This window comes from Phyllobates terribilis, unplaced genomic scaffold (genome assembly GCF_046119375.1).
Source record: "Phyllobates terribilis strain yellow unplaced genomic scaffold, ASM4611937v1 Scaffold_2__4_contigs__length_985480577, whole genome shotgun sequence".
NCBI lineage: Eukaryota > Metazoa > Chordata > Amphibia > Anura > Dendrobatidae > Phyllobates > Phyllobates terribilis.
Window position 1 is genome coordinate 329,177,147 of NW_027362762.1, and position 19,887 is coordinate 329,197,033.

The following is a 19,887-nucleotide window of genomic DNA, read 5'->3' on the forward strand; positions in this document are numbered from 1 at the left end:
GTGCGCTGTGCTTAGATGATAGTGTGTACTGGATACTTTGTTATCCAGAATCCTTCTATATTGCTCTTTGGGAGACTGCACAACCTATGTGGACGTAGAATGTAGGCTGCTTGCTTATTTGGTCAAGATTTGCAGTGGGTATTGGCTCACACACCATATAGTGCATAGAGTATTTTAAATCCTAGACTGGTCAAGTGATTATGGCTATAATTTTTGGAAAGTAATCATGAATGAAAAGTGATACTTTATAAGTAATAGTTAAAGGGGGTTGGCCACTACTTTTTATTGGTGCGGGTACAACACCTGACACCCCCACCTATCAGCTGTTAATGGCTCTTGTATGCTTCCTGAACACAGCAGCTGCGTCCTTTCTATAGTGGCCACTACTGGGTACTGCAGATCTGCCCCCTATTCAGATGCAAATAGGTAGATCTCTAGTACCCAGCTGCTGCCACTTTGGTTTTGACGGATCTGTTCTGGCAACATTGGAGAACTTCTGGCTAGAGCCAGTACCAGCCGATCGGCAGGGTGGAGGCCGGGCATCACACCCCCATCAATCAGATACGGATAGCCTATTTCTAGGATAGGCCATCAGTTAAAAAAAAAAAAATAGTGGCTAACCCCTTTTTGAAGAAGGCAAAAATCCTGTCCCCCCCCCCCCCCCCTTATTTTTTTCATTGACCTAGGTATTCTAAGCGGCTTGTGTTATGTGGCTGTTGATGGTCTTTACGTGGCCCGCCAGTCCGAGGGGAACAATCCTAAAAGCACTGACAGTCATTCACTTATGTTTTCAGCATGTGACACTGCTGGAGGAGGAAGATATCAACCAGTCAACTGACTATTTTTCATATGAACACTTTTATGTCATCTACTGCAAGTTCTGGGAGCTGGACACTGACCATGACTTGTACATTGATGAGCAGGACCTATCCAAGCACAACGACCATGGTACAAATCATTTTTTTTTTTACTTTCATTTATTTTTCTTCAATAATATTTGTTTTAAGAAGTATTCTTTGAGTGTTTTCATATTGTTTGATCAGTGGAAAAATTTAAGGATTGTCTGGCACATTTCTGAAGAATAAAAACGGAATGATAAATCCAGTGTAAGATCTTACTACAAACTTTTCAATTGTAGTCAGAACCTCACTGACCTTCTATAAGGTGGATCAGTGGTTAGCACTGCAGCCTTGCAGCGCTGGGGTCCTGGGTTCAAATCCCACAAAGGACAACATCTACAAGGAGTTTGTATGTTTTCCCTTTGTTTGCATGGATTTCCTCCCACACTAAAAAGACATACTGGGAGCCCCAGGGGGACAGTGGTGATGTCTGTAAAGCGCTGTGGAATTAATGGTGCTATATAAGTGAGTAAAATTAATAAAGAGGAGCAAATTGTCATTTCCTTCCATATTTTATTACAAAAAAAAAATCTGTTGCACTAATCTTATTTATTTTTCCACAGCCATATCAAGTAGAATTATTGAAAGAATATTTTCTGGAGCAGTGACTCGGTGAGTGTCTTCTTGCTTTTATTGACGGTCAGGGTGTGCGTGTATGGATCAGTCTCAAGACCTGTCTACTCCATACAGGATTGTGACCCCAAATAAGATAAAAAGCTACAGGACAGATAGCGGCTGTGATACATAGCTGGCATCTGCACCGATCACTGCTGTTTATCTGAGACCTGCCTCCTTGGTACTCAAGACCAGTCTGTGCCTGGGCTTCATAGGAGACCATGATTTTTACTGTGGTACTGCAGTATCTTTGTGCAAGCAATCAAATTATCGCATCTTAAAGTCCTTGACTGTTTATTTTAAAACAGTTGGTATCACTACTTCCATAAAAGTAGATTCTGCCAAAATATAAAATGTAAAACTTTTACACACTGAAAACTAAATAACTAAAATGGCAGATATGTGTTTTTTCAGTGGCCACAGTTCTCCAAAATAAATGTAAGTGATTCAATTTGTTGTATGTACCCCAAAGGGATATCGCTAAAACGCTCAGCTTGGCATGGGGGAAAAAAAAAAGTTTGTCTCCGTTTTCTAAGTCCCCCTAACGTGTTTTTTTTGTTTTGTTTTTTTTTTGGGAGGGGGGGGGGGGGGGGGATTCATTACACTTTTATTTTATATAGTTTACCAGTAAAAAAGACCTGACCTGGAAAATCATGTTGCCAGGTCGTATTTGCTGCACAATGAATGCTGTAAAGACAATGGCGTATGTAATTGCATTTTTGTTTCCTTAATTTCTCCTCACTTGGAATTTTTTTTTTTCCTATATATTTTTTTTTTTTCAGTACTCAATATGGTAAGGTGAATGGGTTCATTCAAAACTACAACTGTAGTGCAAAAAGACCAGCCCTCACACAGTTGTATGAAATAATTAAAAAAAAATAAAAAATTAGGGCTCTTCCAAGAAGGGGAGTTAAAAACGTAACCACAAAAAGAAAAATCTGTCTGTCCCACACATTTTTTAATACAGTCAGATCCATTGTTACACAATTATTGTGTTTTTGCTTTAATCACAGGAGCGAAATGTAATATTCACAGTACGTTTTCAATAGCTCCGTGCTTCAGGCATGGGTGCAGCTGTATGAAGTTTCTGTTGTACACAAAAATTGCTTTTGACAGCCATATACAGCAAGCAATGCTGCAAAAAAGTCAGTACCTAAAATAGGAAATAGGGCCTTTTTCTCAATAGTCTCTTGTTTGACAGTGCACTTACACTAAAGCAGGGATGGGCAGTTAATTTTCACTGTTCACTGTTGTTGAGGGCCGAACCAATAGGTTGAAATTAATTATGCTAAATATTAACATTAGAATTATTTTATATTATCAGTTAATCTTGAGCAGAATTAAGTATGCAGACATCCCTCAATATGCAGCGTGAGTCGCCATCCACGGCGTGAACCCCACCCAGCCTCCCTATATACACGTAAACATCCGACACACCTATGAAAGAGGAAGAACCAGCACATACTCTTTGCTCCCGTTCCTCCGGCGCTCTGCTGCTGTCTCCAGTGCACTGACTCTGAGTAGCAGCGCAATGAAGTGACGTCATCTCGTCTGCTGTCTCACACTGATTGGTGGAAGAAGGAGCCGGTGGCCCCGTCGTCCATCAATATATTCACTGCTTTCTGCATCCCGAGGATGCGGATAGCGGGGACAGTGGGCAGCGGAGTGCATGGTGTTGCCCATGGGCCATTGTTTTCAGCCCCTCAGCTGTCTTGATCCGCACTTTGCCCAGCTTTCTACTAGAGCATTCTAAGCACTTCCCGATAATCAGCCTGCCAATCACCAAATGAACAAGCAAAACACTCGTTAGGGAAATAATTTTTAACCTTGCTTAAAAATCCTTGTTCTCAGCAGCACACAGTTCTGTGTAAGCGGGATGTTATGCTGCCGAGATCATGCTGCTCTGAGCACAGAACGATCATGTTGTGTTTCTAGGCCATGCCCCCTTTCCTGTGAAGTCCTCCTTTCTTAAAAAGCCTGATGTGTGTCTGTTTTATATTAAAACCCTCTGTCACATACAATAGACCTGACAGGCACATCTTTTACTTTCATTTCTCCTTCCTCACCAGATTGTGAGGAAATCCCCTCCCTCCAGGTAGTCTCCTGTCTCTAGCAGCACCTGATTATGTGTAGTCTCTTTTATTACATCCCTATGAAGGTCACTGATCACTTTTAGAGCACTGAAATTGCAAATATTAGATATTATAGGTATTTTTCTAGCCTGCGCCTGACAGTCACATTGTATGTGAACTCGTTAGAACCGATATTGTATGTGACGGAGTGTTAAGATGTCAATCTTTTGTGGCTCATATTATACCTCCTGTCTGCTTTTTCAATATGCACTGTATTGAATTTTATATTGATGTACATGGTTTATATGCCTTTACATATTTAGAATCTCTGCAGTTGGATCTTTCTCCTGTATAAACAATGACCGATTTCTGTTTTATTCTGTATCCTAGTAGTCGAAAAGTAGCAAAAGAAGGAAAGATTAGCTATGCAGACTTTGTGTGGTTTCTCTTATCCGAAGAGGACAAGAAAACACAGACAAGGTGAGTCCCAACAGAAGTTTTCTTGAAGCAAAGAAATTGTTCTTGGAGTTATTGATTTTTAATTTTTTTTTTTTTTTTTTATCATTATCCTTCAGCATAGAGTACTGGTTCCGCTGTATGGACCTTGATGGAGACGGAGTGTTATCCATGTACGAACTGGAGTACTTCTATGAAGAACAATGCCAGAAGATGGAGAGCATGGCCATTGAGCCCTTACCATTTGAAGACTGTCTGTGTCAAATGTTGGATCTTGTGAAACCTCAGTGTGATGGTATGTGTCAAGCTTTTATTCTAGGCATCCAAAGGCAGCAAGGACAGACTCTTATTGCATGTTTATGTCCTCTAAAATGTGCAGATGTTCAGAGAAAACTTAAAGGACCTTTCACAAGTCTCAGCATTATAAAGTATGCATTCCTTCCTGCACATATTGGCAGTAATATAGTGAAGTGCCCAGTTGAACCATAAGAAAATGTGCTACACCACAGTGGGGAGAAAAGGAAAACAAACGTTTACACCAACGTAGAAAAAAAATTCTTGCTGTTTTCTGGGTGTTATAGCTGACTAACCTGTGATCGCTTTTTCATTTATACTGTGTTTTGTTTTGGGGAAGGGAGATAACAAAAAAAATGTGCAATTATAGCCGTTTATTTAGTTTTTATTTCGACTGCATTCACCGGAATTGTTAGCGAATGGTGGGGGATTTATCATGAGGGCAATTTTTTGAAGTCCATTTAAATCTGTTTTTTTTGTCAATTTATTATTGAAAAAGGCAACACAATGTTTTGTTACATTTGGCACACCTTAGATGCAACACTGCTGTGCAGATTTGTTTCTTCAGTTTTACACTATTATACTGGAGTGAGAATTGTGACGCTTTAGAAAATCACAATGCATTAATCTGACTTAAAGGGTTATTCCCATCTCCAAGATCCTATCCCAATATGTAGTAGGTATAATAATAGCCAATAATTCCAATTAGAAATGTAGTATAGTTTTTCTGATTTGCTGTCTTTTTCCTCATGTGCAGCCATTGCAGAACCTTAGACATCAATGGTTACGGCCACTAGCAACTAGCTAACTGTCACTATATCAGTGGTCGTAACCATGGATACCTATGGTCCTGCAGTGGCTGCACATGAGGAAAGAGACATAGTGAATCAGAGAAACTATACTACATTTCTAATTGGACGTATTGGCTAACATGACACCTACTACATATTGGGAATACCCCTTTTAAGTCTATTTGCTCAGTTTAAAAGTGGCTAGAACCAGTGTGAAATTACAAGGTGCAAATTTTTGCTCAAACTACAGGCGAAAAAATTTGAGACTTTGGGGGAAATTTATCATTGTTTTTGTGCCAGTTTTCTCGTGACATTTATCACTTAAAAATAATTTATCAGTTTGTATTTCAGCATTTGTAAGTCTTTTTTGTTTCAATAATAAGGGGTTTGATAAAGCAATTTCTTCCATGCTCCTGTAGTTGATCTTAAATATTTGATGTACCTTCCGCTAGACCTAGCATCTGACCATGATGTACATTTTTATCAAGTGACTTTTATTTTTATGCCAGTATATGTTTGTGCAAGTTGATATTGATGTGACGTATCGGAGAATCCTTTTGATGATGTCCTTTTTCTCCAAAGGTAAAATTACACTCCACGATTTGAAGAAAAGCAAACAAGCAAATCTGTTTTTTGATACTTTTCTAAATCTTGACAAATATTTGGATCATGAACAAAAGGATCCATTTTCTGTAATGCGGGTAAGTGAAGAACGATTTGTATCTAATAGGTTTGTGTAAGGTTTTGGTATGTTATTCAGACACTCCGTTCAATGACTTTAATTCTATTGTAGGTTGGGGAAAATGAAGGACAAGAACACTCAGAATGGGAAAAATACGCTGCTGAAGAATATGCCATCTTGGTAGCTGAAGAGGCTGCATCAGAACAGTGGAATGATGGGTAGGAAGAAAAAAATGTTCATGGATTGTGGACAATGTAGTATTTTACGGCTTCATCAGTTCCTATTAGGATAACAGCGATTTCACCTAGTATAGCATTACTGGGTCTAAGGGCACAAATACATTATTCTTTGTGCTGGGACAAGCTTTTGTATATTTTCAAAATGGTTAATGGATAAATATTTTAACTATTTGGGACAAACTTTAGAATTTAAATCCTAATATATTGGTAAGTTATTCTGGGCTATGTTTCTTCTCCCCCAAAATACATTCCTTTCCTCCATTCTAAATCGGGTACATTTTGTGTTGGGCCTGTCTTATCACTGTTTTTCTATGTCAGGTATGATGCAGAATTAAATTCTTTGGAGAGTGATCTAGTGAATGGCAAAAACTATGCAACGGATAAAAGACCTTTCGTGGACATGGCCTCTGAAGAGTCACCAGTGGACATTGAGTACGACTATGAAGATGACTTTGAATAAAGTGGACTGTAAAGAGAATCCAGCAGCTGGTCTGCCATGTCTTATTTGCTGTGGACAGCACTTTATATATGTAAAATAGAAGAACTGCAACAATCAACCGTGACTTAAGAAACATTTTTTTTTCTTTTTTATTTATTGCTAAACAAATATTTATTTATGTTGATCACATTTATTTTGCTGTGCATTGTTGAGTCCTCCATTTCAGTAGTGTGAGTGCATTCATATTTACATTGTGATATACCCTTTTAAATTCAGTGAGTAGAAAACTGGCAACATGTATGATAACTAATATTCCAATGGGAAGTTTGAGGGCAGCAATAGAGCTTTTATATTTTTAAGGGGACACCTTTACCCCTGAGATCTTCAGTCTTTGTTTTTCAGTGACCTGAGGACTTTTGGTAATCCTGACTGCCCTTTGGATAGAAGGGTGTCTCTTTATTTGTGTCATTATGTCCTAGTTGTGCCAGGGTATGCTGATCCTATGCTGAGCTGTTTGCTTAGGCAGCATATACTATAGAACTCGTTCGCTTTGGTGTTGCTCTTGTCACATTCCATTTTGTAACAGGACCCATCAACGAAAGACTTTTGTTGTAGTCTCCAGAAGAAAGGAAAAAAAGCGATTTGGAAAAGTGCCTTTATATGTACATATGTAAATTCTGCCATTTTTTTTCATTATTTCAATATATTAAATTGGATAAAACTAATTATGTAAATCTTTGCTGTGTAGAGAAGTTGAAAGACCTTATGAATTTATATATTGTATTTTCAAATAAACTATATTTTGCACACAGTTGTAAAGTCTTCAATGAAGGTTTCTGTGTCGTATGGCTGGCATTGCAGTGTAGGCCTGTATTATCTCAAAAGCCATTTGAAGCATTTGCTTGAGACTTTCTTTGGGGTTACATTACCAACCCTTGTACGGAAGACGTGAGTAAAGAAGGTGGCCTATCATTTATGGTGACGCTTCTCCCATGTTATGGTACATTTAAATTACTTGGTATGTGGCACTAAACAACCGCAGATCAGGTACTTGTTTGTTGATTGGTGGTCGTTTAGTAGCCTGTTCACACAGGCAAATCGTGCATTAGACGTGTACTGAACGATCCGTAATTGATAGTGGAGTGCACACAGGCTGTCATTGTTCTTAGCAGTGCAGGTCCTGATTACACAGGACAATGTGCTGCCAAAGATGATTCTTTTGTGCAGTCCAAAACATTTATTTTGCTTGTCTGTCTGGAGATCGGCAGCCAGTTTGACTGCTCGTTCACAATAATCATACAGTGTAAACGAACATTTTAGGGGGTAATTCATTTAGGTGTTTACGCCAGAACTATGGTGTAAAACACCTTTAGTTGCAATATTTTTGTGCATCTCCGGAAATTTCACAAATAATTTGACATTTTGGCAATTACAGGCCAGCCCTGACTAGCTCTGTGAATATGGGTGGGATGGGGCATGGCTACGCCTACCCATCAAGTTGATAAGGGGACCGGCCTGTCCGACTAGTCTTGGTCCCCCGGTGGCTTTTAAATAGACTGTTTGAACAGTCAGTCTGTACTGACAAGTCCCACCGCTCCGTGTGTCACCTGCTTGTTTTCCCTCAATCTCCACCTCCCTCTTCTGTAATTGACATCTCTGGGTCAGAGAAGGGTGGAGATAAATGGTAACCAAGCAGGTGGGAAGGTGTGTATATAAATGATTGCCCCTGCCGTGAAGTACCGAGCACCTGTACTTGGCTTGAACAGTCATTCTGTGCTGATTCAATTTTAAGACTGGGGTGCGCAACGTCAGTCTTAATGAATCAGCCACCTAGACTCCACTCTATAGGTCTGTCATAAAATCTGCCTCTGATAATACTGCTTTATCTAGCCCAGCACCTCATTAAGATCACATAACGTTCAGTCTTCGGTCACTGTTCTGGACTTGTCTTTGCTAGCCCTTTTATTATTTTGGACTCCGCAGTCCAGTCCACAAGAGCAAGAACTCGTCTCACTCTGCTAAGATCTGTTTTGCTGGGATACATATTTATGTAAATGAGTGCAAAACTTTTATTCAAACTTTCCGATTGTGAACGGTCTAAACTTTAATACTGCTCAGTAACTGGGACACAAATTAGGCTGATTGAAAACATACTTTAATAAAAAATATCCATTCACAGAATAAAAGCTTCAGTACAAAATGTTCCCATCTTGATGGAAATGTAAGTATTATGAAGATCTCAGAAATATACATATATTTTATTTAGAAAAATGTAACTATAAAAAGTGCTTCTCAATTCTAGGTCGTGTGGTCTCATTGTTCACAATGTGGCTGGAAGCTCTTGGAGCTGGGAAAATGCTGTTTTTGTACTAATCAGCACAGTACCTGCAATGGTGTAGCTACTCTGGTAATGCAGTCAACTTTTACTAATGCTGGACTAAGGCTTTCTTGCACCATTTTAAGTTTTATTTTTTTAATATCATAGGTGTACCACCGCTGTGGTCCTGTGGATAGTTTCACTATGCACTGCGAGGATTCTCCAGTGTCTGCACCGGGAATGGTGGTCAAGTATGCGATATGCACAATCCTGGCCAGGACTAGCTTAGTGGGTGCAGTCTAGCAGATTCCTGGTGACTGCAGTGCTTGGGCTGGCAGCTACTTGCTCTGCGAGCACACACGCGTGGCATTCACTACTGAACGCTGAGGTGCATAGCCCCATATCTCCTGTGATATCTATGCTGTAGGCCCCCCCCCCCCCCAAGTCTCCTGTGATGTATGTACTCTAGCCCCAATGTCTCCTATGTGATGTTATATACGACAGTCTGCGTCTCCTATGTGATGTATACTGCTTGAGTTCTACAAATGTAACCTAAGCAGTGATGAATTTCCCACTTTGAGGAGATCCACAGTGTAATATACATCTCTGTTCGGTACAACTTAACTGCTGCAATCAGTTTATTACAAAACTTATTGCAAAGCGTCGCCTGTGCTCCAGACTGGCGCAGATCTGGAAAAGCAGATACCAGTAGCAACATCATCCATATCACTAACTTCACATCCTATTAATTTCTATGGGATGGTCTGATGGCAGTAGATTGTGTGACAAAATGAGTTAATGTCTCTCAATGGAATAGGATGTGATAACATGGCACTACTGTTAGTTATTTCATTGACAGAAGACTGCGATCCTAAGTGAAATATCCTAAACCAGGAATTTTCTTTTAATGTAAATAGAGGAAAGTGATGGCAAACTATGCGGCTGCAGAGTGATAAAAACAAAGTTTGCCCTGTTGGTCATCAGAATAGTTTCTAGCAAAGCAAAGGCCTGTGGCCAATCCAGACTGCCTTACACTATCTCGTGCGGAAACTGAATTTCTATGATATACGGCTGGATTCAGGGGGCAGGATTAGCAGAAGACTGACACGTCCATCATTAGGTAGAGGAGTCTATGTTCATGTCACTTCCTTCCACTTTCATTTTGCCAACCTGTAGTGAATATAATAAATTATGAGTAATGCATATGTAAGAGAAAATAAATTTGGGTAAGAAACCAGAATAATGTAAAAATCAGTACCTGGTCTGTTTCTATTTCATCGACATCAACATCTTCATTGTTTTCATCCATGAGCATATTTTGTGATTTTAGATTAATAGATATTGGATCACTAGACAAAGGAAATGGATTATTATTTTTTTGAATAGTACTTGGCATTGCGTCTCTTTTATTTTTTAATCCTCTGTGCACAGTTCTTTGTATCACTTAGTCTAACATTTCCTCCATTATATAATATTTAGCAGTTCTTGACCAGCTCTAGTCAGCAGATTATAACTGGAATCCCTAGGGAGCAGCTGGTATTGCTAGTTATTTGCTATTCAACAAGATGAAAGTTGTAGTGTCATGTCTACTTAGGTTTTGCTTTTGAAGAAAACACAACTGAGGAACAGTTGTTGCTTATCTCTCTAGAATCCTCAACCTCAGCTGCTTCTATCCCTTACTTTAACCCCCTATAAACAGTTGTGCCTCCAAGGATCTATTGTTTCACAGCTGTTGAGTCAGTCACCTGCTCTACCTCCTGTTCCCAGTTGTCTTTTAGTCCCTCATTACTGTGAGAACAAACTTCTTAGGATAGACCATTAAAGTGTGCCAAGATAACAACTATTACTGGACCCCCACAGATTCCAAAATCAGGGCTTTGTAGAATGGAGCGGTGAGAGTCCCAGTGGTCGGACCACTGCTGATCAGGAAGTTATTGCCTATCCCGAAGGTAGGGGATCTCTTCAAGTTTTGGTACAAACTTAAGGTTTGATTGGCAGAGGCCTGATGGCCATGGATCTGTACAAAGCACAGCTAAACTCCAAAGTTAAATTTGGGGTCCTGCAGGCCAGACAAACGACAATCCCTTAGAAAAGATAATATTTTATGGAAAATAAACTGAAAAATGTAATTTGCAAACCTGTTGAATGATGCAGAGTTTTCTGATGGTAGCAGGTGAAGTGCATTTTGTTTTCGGCTTTTAGCAGGATGAGACTCCAGATCATCAAATGCTCTTTTGTGCACCAGACTTCTTCCTGGAACTTGTTCTGTAATGCAGAATACACAGCTAGAAGTACACACATCCCATAAAGTGTAGGGGTATCGCTAAGATTAGTAGCCCTTGCACGACATTCCCAACTATTGAAGTCTATGGAAAACGGATCCATTAATTAGCATACATTTTTATTTAATTTGTAACTGATCCACTTTTTGGTTACTGGATCCGTTACAAATAGAACAAAATGGATGGCTAATTAACGGATCTGTTTTCCATAAACGTCAGTGTTAAAAACTGATCTCTGCTGGAACTTTTTTTTTTTTTTAAACAAAGACTAAAGTTGGTGTCTACACTTTTTTTTTTCCCCACTGTATTGCTGCTGGATCCATTCTAACAGCTGATTACTGGACATGTGAACATAGCCTAAGCCAAAATCAGGAACAATTAGAGGAAAAGTATAATAGGGACATGTCACCACTTCTGTATTTATCACCCACTCCTGGTTTTGGCTTACAAATACTAAGGTAAAAAACTGACCAAATACTGAACGTGGCCTTAAGTTTAGGAAAAACAAGTGGGCATCATCAAGTTGTATTTCTAATAAGGGCCTAGAACTGCAAAGAATCATGAATAGTGTTTACAAGCCTAACATTAGAGTTGCTAAATATTCCCAGGAGTATCATTAGGGTGACTGATCTAAAACATTTACCCAGAATTCACACAATGGCAACCTGTTTCTAGAGTTGGTATGTTTTATCTGTTTTTGGGGGGGAAATGTGTGTGAGTCTAATAATGCAAACTATACATATACCAGGATCGCTGCTCTGGGAAGCTTCTGGCAGAGGCAGGAGTCTGAACATGACTTCGCTCCCATTGCTTGCGGTCCTAATGCTGCAGGTCCCTTGCTTGCAGTACGGTAGGTTACCGGTGATGCGGGGGCTCCGCCGACGTGTTGTAAAAATCGGAGCCATGCACCTTCCATACTGATCCATGCGGCGGTCTCCGGGAAAATGGCCGCAGAAGGCAGCGCATATGCAATTGAGAGGTCGGTGCCAAGATTTCAATCTGAGCAAGCGCTGCCTCAGTATGGAAGGTGCAGGGCTTTGGCTTTTACAAAATGTCGGTGGCGCTCCTGCACCACCGGACACCAACTGCACGCAATGGGACCCGCAGCCAACTTCTGATTCCTGCCTCGACCCTGCCACCTGGGACCCTGCTCCACCAACGCCTCAGGCCCTCAAGGTAAGCTGATATAACAGGCACTGGTTTATTAAAAAAAAAAAAACTTTCCTATTCTCCTTCCCAAAATTTGGGGTGTGTCTTATCAACCGGTGCATCTTATAATTTGCAAAATACGGTACATTGATAACTTCATACAATAGTTCAGGCTTGGATTTTCTAGGTGACTATAATCTGTACAGCGCAGCAGGATATTTAAAGAAAAATGAACCAATGAGCTGCTGAATCTCACCACACATTGATTTTCTTTTTAAAGGATAAGGTGTGCTGGAGAAAATACGGTCTCTAGAAAAGAGGCTTCCGCATGAAGAACTTTCTTCATCATGATCTAGCAAAGAATTACTGTACACAGTAAGAGGATGCCATCCTGCGCCTTTACAAAGCATCATCTGCTCACTGGCAAATCTCTGCAGGTATCCATACCTGTTGATACAAATATTGATATTATAGTATTCATTGTACCAAACAGACAATTTAGATATAGAGATATTATATAATATAACTAGAGAACAATTAGTATATTAGGGCCATGTTCCCATGCAGAGGTTTTTTATGCAAATTAAAAGCTTTTTACAGTGCCAGCAAAAGCTATGGGATTTCAGAAATCTCGTGCACACATCTCGTTGGTTTTTTTTTTTTTTTTTTTTTTTTTTTCCCTGACTGAATATGAGCACTGCAGAGTTGAAATCTGCAGCAGGTCAATTTTTCCAGTGTTTTTTTTTTCTTTCGCATGTGCCGATTGGCCAGCATTGGCAGCCAATGAGAAGGTATGTAAATATCCTGACGTCAGCGCATGTGAGCGGGCAACGGCGGTGAATGATTAAAGAACCACCTATTGGATCAACTGGTATGGGCATGTGGTTCACCAGCATCTGACGCAGCGGGGAGCTATAGGTGCGTAAGAACGGAAGAAAAGAGGAAAGTTATGTATACAGTACAGACCAAAAGATTGGACACACCTTCTCATTTAAAGATTTTTCTGTATTTTCATGACTATGAAAATTGTACATTCACACTGAAGGCATCAAAACTATGAATTAACACATGTGGAATTATATACTTAACAAAAAAGTGTGAAACAACTGAAAATATGTCTTATATTCTAGGTTCTTCAAAGTAGCCACCTTTTGCTTTGATGACTGCTTTGCACACTCTTGGCATTCTCTTGATGAGCTTCAAGAGGCAGTCACCGGAAATGGTCTTCCAACAATCTTGAAGGAGTTCCCAGAGATGCTTAGCACTTGTTGGCCCTTTTGCCTTCACTCTGTGGTCCAGCTCACCCCAAACCATCTCGATTGGGTTCAGGTCTGGTGACGGTGGAGGCCAGATCATCTGGCGTAGCACCCCATCACTCTCCTTCTTGGTCAAATAGCCCTTACACAGCCTGGAGGTGTGTTTGGAGTCATTGTCCTGTTGAAAAATAAATGATGGTCCAACTAAACGCAAACCGGATGAAATAGCATGCCACAGCAAGATGCTGTGGTAGCCATGCTGATTCAATATGCCTTCAATTTTGAATAAATCCTCAACAGTGTCACCAGCAAAGCACCCCCACACCATCACACCTCCTCCTCCATGCTTCACGGTGGGAACCAGGCATGTAGAGTCCATCCGTTCACCTTTTCTGCGTCACACAAAGACACGGTGGTTGGAACCAAAGATCTCAAATTTGGACTCATCAGACCAAAGCACAGATTTCCACTGGTCTAATGTCCATTCCTTGTGTTCTTTAGCCCAAACAAGTCTCTTCTGCTTGTTGCCTGTCCTTAGCAGTGGCTTCCTAGCAGTTATTTTACCATGAAGGCCTGCTGCACAAAGTCTCCTCTTAACAGTTGTTGAAGAGATGTGTCTGCTGCTAGAACTCTGTGTGGCATTGACCTGGTCTCTAATCTGAGCTGCTGTTAACCTGCGATTTCTGAGGCTGGTGACTCGGATAAACTTATCCTCAGAAGCAGAGGTGACTCTTGGTCTTCCTTTCCTGGGGCGGTCCTCATGTGAGCCAGTTTCTTTGTAGCGCTTGCTGGTTTTTGCAACTGCACTTGGGGACACATTCAAAGTTTTCCCAATTTTTCGGACTGACTGACCTTCATTTCTTAAAGTAATGATGCCCACTCGTTTTTCTTTACTTAGAATTTGTATTATGGCAAGAAAAAAGCAGGTAACATTCTATTCAGTAGGACTATCAGCTGTGTACCCACCAGACTTCCGCACAACACAACTGATGGTCCCAACCCCATTTATAAGGCAAGAAATCGCACTTATTAAACCTGACAGGGCACACCTGTGAAGTGAAAACCATTTCCGGTTACTACCTCTTGAAGCTCATCAAGAGAATGCCAAGAGTGTGCAAAGCAGTCATCAAAGCAAAAGGTGGCTACTTTGAAGAACCTAGAATATAAGACATATTTTCAGTTGTTTCACACTTTTTTGTGAAGTATATAATTCCACATGTGTTAATTTATAGTTTTGATGCCTTCAGTGTGAATGTACAATTTTCATAGTCATGAAAATACAGAAAAATCTTTAAATGAGAAGATGTCTCCAAATTTTTGGTCTGTACTGTACCTGATGTGATTGGTTCAAATATGATTCATCGCACACTCGGGTTGTAAAGATGCAAAAATTCCTTTATTAGTACAAAAATAAAGAAATGGAAATATCAAACCAATTGTGAATGGTGACAGTACAAGACGTTTCAGCCTATTAGCTGGCCTTAATCATTTTGGTCGCTATTGTGAATTGGTTTGTAGGCAGATCAGAATTCAATAGAAGGTAATGGTGGATGATCCACAAGGGTAGGGGACTTGTAGTTGTCCCATATACAAGTAGGGCTATTAAGGCCTTATATGATGAAAAGTAGCACCTGGGTTCAGTTGGTCAAGGAGAACCAGCATCCTGTGATTGAGGGGGTAGTTAGAGCAGCACTCCCGCGCCTTGCTGCTTCAGGCTGCCAACTAATAGGCCGAAACGTCTTGTACTGTCGCCATTCACAATTGGTTTGATATTTCCATTTCTTTATTTTTGTATTGAGGAAGCCCTTGCGGTGAAACTTGTTGGGGTGGCTATGTGATTGTCATTCTTAATAGCACTAGGTGTGTCAGCAACAGTAATTCAGTTGAGTTTAATTATAAGTCATGAGCTGCAGTCATGATAATGATATGGATAGGTAGGATCTGAATCAGTTTGCTTTATGGATAGATCAGTTTGATCAAAAATAAGACAAAGAAAACACTGTCACGCTAGTGTGTTTTTAATTCCTTATCACAAATATTTTTAGAAAGTATAAAATAAAAGTCATGTTTTAACGCACCCCTAAATTAGGGTTCATGTACCCCTCTGAGTAATAACGTATTTGCTATGTGTTATCCCTATAGGGGTGTGAACACCTCGTTAGATTTTTTTAACCATGCAGTATGCTCTCCATCTTTCGTCTATGATAAAAGAAGGCAGGTTCACACATAGTGTATTTGCAGTGTGGATTCCACATTGCAACTCTGCAGCAATTTACAGTTTAATACTTTATTCCCTTCCACACATTGCATAGAAAAAGTCCGCATGAAAATGAAAGCGAGGTGCGGAATTCGAATCTGCAACCTGCTCATTCTTGTGTGAATTTTCATTGCAGATTTCACTCTATTCAACATTAGTAATAGAGTAGGGAGAAATCCGTAAGTAACATGAGTATTTGAAACCAAATCCGCAGCGGAAAATTTTCTGCAATGTATGAACATGGCCAAATAGCGCTTACGTAAAAGAAGATTCTGCAGGATGCTGAAAGATCTGCTTGGAAGCATTTGATATTGGAGGGACAGGAGTGCTTTCCTCCTCTGTACTAGTTAATTTGTGAATTCATACAGTGCATAGGCGACACTCTGCACGTGCTTGACACGACCGCGACTGGATTAAATAACAGTTCTGAGAGTAAGTGGGGCCTCCAATGTTGCCTTTCATTTCTTCCAATGCTGCATATTCCATTAAAAGGGAACCTGTCAGCAGATTCATGACACTGGCACCACATCCACCATGAATCTGATACTAGCTGCACCAATGCAGACATTTATGTTTTTTGAACAAAACATGGCTTGAAAGCGACCGAGGCAAGTGTTCACGTCACACTCCCCTAAACAATATATGTGCATATGTAGAAACCTGTTAGTTTAGGGAAGCAGAGGCTTAGACTAGTCTAATGAGACACATACGCCCCAAATCATTAAAAAGTCTTTTGGTGTTTTCACACCAGTATCAGACAGCGGGGTGGGGGCATGGTAACACCTGCCTGTCTAATTCATGATCAGTTGTGGTGTACATTATGCCAGAAATCTTACTCCAGTCCATGACTGAAGTATCATTTCTAGTGAGGAGCACGTCACTTGTAAGATGCACTTGATTCATTAAGTGGGGTGCGCCTCTTAAGCGCTTCCTATTCCACCACGCTCCTTTTTGCTTTAGATTGATGTATAACACCACTTTTAATAGCGGCTACAATTTCTGGCCGGCTTTTCAAAGCATTTCAGAGTAAAACATACATGGCTGCGATAGCACAGCAAGTCTCGAATTTATGCATCTTCAAGCAGCTGACAGGTTCCCTAGAAATATCCCATGGCCCCTATTTTCCAGTACATTTGGTCAGTCACAATAGGCTAGATTTCCATGCAAGCATTTATGGAATATTCTATGAATCTGCCATAAATGTACATTGTAAAGAAGCCCCTAATGATGTCTACATTCATGTACACAATAGAAAGATACACCATATATCACCAAACAGAATTCTAATCACTAGTAATGTTATTAGAAGCACTACCATTTATATCTAGTATACGTCTTGCTTTACTACATTAGAATATGACAAATTGTCACGTTTAATATTTACAGATTTGAAGTGTCCTCATTTCATAATAAGCTTTTATGCCTGAAGTGGCACATTTAGCAGCGTGTGACTCACAGAAATAGGGAAAATTTCAATTTTCTTTTAAAAAGCATATCTAAAAAGAAGTATATTGCAGCGTAGGCAGAGTGAGCTCAAAATAACCCAATGTAAAGTCATGCACCAGAGATCCTTGGACTAAAAGATGACAAGTACAATTCAGGAGCAACTAAATCTAAAGTACAAGCTGTCGTACATCATATCTCAAGTGAGATTATATAGGTGGGTATATAATGTACTTTTACCGCTGTTCTATACTTTAGTCTTGCTATGATATGCAGCCTTTACTTCTACTCAGGGGTGTAACTAAAATTTATTGGAGCCTCATAGCAAATTGAGAGATGAGTCCCAACTATCAATCAGTAAGAGTACTTTTTTCCAATTGAGTGGCAAGGAATGGGAGCTGTAACTCACATCTATGCGCAAAAAAGACCCACATAGATAAGCAGAATTTATTTTTTGGCACAATTATTAAGGTTTCGCCTGTGACTGACACACCTCTGGCTATAAATATGCCAGTGCTTATTGCCCTTTTACAATCTAAAAGACTATGAAAGACATTTTTCTTTAATTGACACTTATCACCTATTTATACAATGGTTAATAAATGTATCATCACAGGGAGCCTGACTGCTGGGACCCCCAAAATCACAGAAATCATGAGACCCCATTCCTCCTTATTTCATGAGCAGGGTACTGTATGGAGCCGAGGCCTCTTCTTTTTAGGTCAGCTCATATTGGAGAGGGCATGCTCACCCCGCAGTCCCATTCTAACTCTTCCTCGCTGCATGACTGATTACGGATACCAAGTCTATTGATCGTGGAAGTCCCATAGGTGTGTCCCCCAGCGAATAAACATTTCTAACGTATGATAGGTGCTGTGAATTGTGTGAAAACCTCTTTAACATATACTATATGCAAGTAAGACCACTATAGTCTGCCGAACCCACTGATTTTGGCAGCATTGACTGAGCATCTAATCTGTATGAGGCCTTCTGACTCTCCCCCAACAGATCCTTCTATTCTTCAGGCACATAAGACACTACCAGGTTGATCTGCCAGCAGCTTACTCCACTCTCCCCATGGAGAGCACATAAACACTTGACCGAGCCGAGCATTTATGTGTACGGGGTAGTTGGCAGAGATGGCTTTCAGCCGAATGAGCCAGCCGTTGTCTAAGGTGTATAGGCTCCTTAAGGGTGCAAATACTCTTGACATTTAAAATGTGTGTTGTAATATGTTTTTACTGTATTTTTGGTTCTATGGATTCAACTGTGGGAAATTGTGCTTTCCCATTGAAACGGTTCTCAGACTTATTTATGTCTCTGTTCTTCCCCATAAGACATTAACCAAGCAACTTTTATCTGCCATTTTTCTAGGGCAATTTATGACATTTATGGCTGTGGACAATAATATGTCTTTAGACAATGTTTCCATTCTAATCAGCCTTCAATGATTTTATATCTCCATAATGTTGTTACATCAGGCTTTTAGGTGGCAGCATAAGCATTCACGTATACAGAACTGATCTAACTCCAAACACTTACACTAGTCTTTTGTCGGCTCTTAGCAGTTTGCTGGAGAACTCACTGATCAGCACGAGAAAAGGCAGATTGGGTGGAGGAAGACTGTCCTGTGCTGCTGGCTCCTTAAACGCAAACTCAATGCCTTGCCTGAAAGTATAGACAAGCAAACCGTCCATGGTAAATACAATAGACAGAGGAACAACCATCATAACAAAGACAAGCTTAAAGACGCTGTAAGCTAATACACTATTTACATGAAACAGGTGACTTTACAATTACAGTGCTTTACTTAAAGGGGGATCCCCATCTCCAAGATCCTATCCCAATATGTAGTAGGTGTAACAATAATAATATTAGAAAATAGCTCCAATTAGAAATGTAGAACAGTTCTTCTGATAACCTATGTTGCTTACTTCATGTGTAGGCCATTGCAGTAGCTTAGGTATCCATGGTTATGACCACTCAAATACTGACAGTTAGTTGCTAATTATTATTATTTTACTCACTTATATAGCGCCATTAATTCCACAGCGCTTTACAGACATTATCAGCACTGTCCCCATCGGGGCTCACAATCTAGATTCCCTATCTGTATGTCTTTGGAGTGTGGGAGGAAGCCGGAGAACCCGGAGGAAACCCCCACAAAGACAGGGAGAACATACAAACTCCTTGCAGATGATGTCCTTGGTGGGATATGAACCCAGGACCCCAGCACTGCAAGGCTGCAGTGCTAACCACTGAGCCACCGTGTGGCTAATGGTTGTAACCATGGATACCTAAGCTGCGGCAATACCCTGCACCTGAGTTAAGTGACATAGCGAATCAGAAGAACTATACTATATTTCTAATTGGAAGTATCTGTTAATATTATTATTATTATTACACCTACTACATATTGGGATAGGATCTTGGCAATGGGAATACCCCTTTAAACTGATCCTGTATTCCCAAGTCAGCAGATTGCTATTCCTAACAGTTCCCACAATGAAGTAAGTAGTTTTTACTACATCAGTACAATGCCTGATGAAACAATTACACTTTCTAGAGTGCAAGCTCTTTATGAACATACAATAAAAATAATCCAAAGATATTTCAGCTCTGAATACTGCAAACCTGTTGATGTATTTCTGGGCTACAATACAAGCTGTTAATCAGGATCAGAAGGTTAACAAACA

At 40.1% G+C, this 19,887-nt stretch overlaps 2 protein-coding genes across 6 annotated transcripts in view; one reads left to right on the plus strand and one right to left on the minus strand.

Moving 5' to 3' along the window:
• The window catches only part of PPP2R3B (protein phosphatase 2 regulatory subunit B''beta), a 56,817-nt gene extending 49,713 nt beyond the window's left edge, over positions 1-7,104 (plus strand). For all 3 annotated transcript variants that reach the window (XM_073664430.1, XM_073664429.1, XM_073664431.1), the window contains 7 exons: positions 795-948; positions 1,463-1,511; positions 3,977-4,066; positions 4,162-4,337; positions 5,710-5,828; positions 5,921-6,027; positions 6,367-7,104. In XM_073664430.1, coding sequence (XP_073520531.1) covers positions 795-948; positions 1,463-1,511; positions 3,977-4,066; positions 4,162-4,337; positions 5,710-5,828; positions 5,921-6,027; positions 6,367-6,508 — 837 coding nt within the window. In that variant the 3' untranslated portion in view covers positions 6,509-7,104. The remainder of the gene's footprint in view (positions 1-794; positions 949-1,462; positions 1,512-3,976; positions 4,067-4,161; positions 4,338-5,709; positions 5,829-5,920; positions 6,028-6,366) is intronic.
• A 1,572-nt stretch (positions 7,105-8,676) lies between these two features.
• Positions 8,677-19,887, minus strand: part of LOC141207720 (cohesin subunit SA-2-like) — a 126,197-nt gene continuing 114,986 nt past the window's right edge. Inside the window, exons 30-34 of one of the 3 annotated variants that reach the window (XM_073664433.1) lie at positions 18,734-18,859; positions 12,492-12,682; positions 10,943-11,069; positions 10,063-10,153; positions 8,677-9,974 (exon numbers count right to left, since the gene is read on the minus strand). In XM_073664433.1, the coding sequence (XP_073520534.1) occupies positions 9,921-9,974; positions 10,063-10,153; positions 10,943-11,069; positions 12,492-12,682; positions 18,734-18,859 (589 nt within the window). In that variant the 3' untranslated portion in view covers positions 8,677-9,920. The remainder of the gene's footprint in view (positions 9,975-10,062; positions 10,154-10,942; positions 11,070-12,491; positions 12,683-18,733; positions 18,860-19,887) is intronic. The other 2 variants (XM_073664432.1, XM_073664434.1) reach the window with 2 other exon arrangements.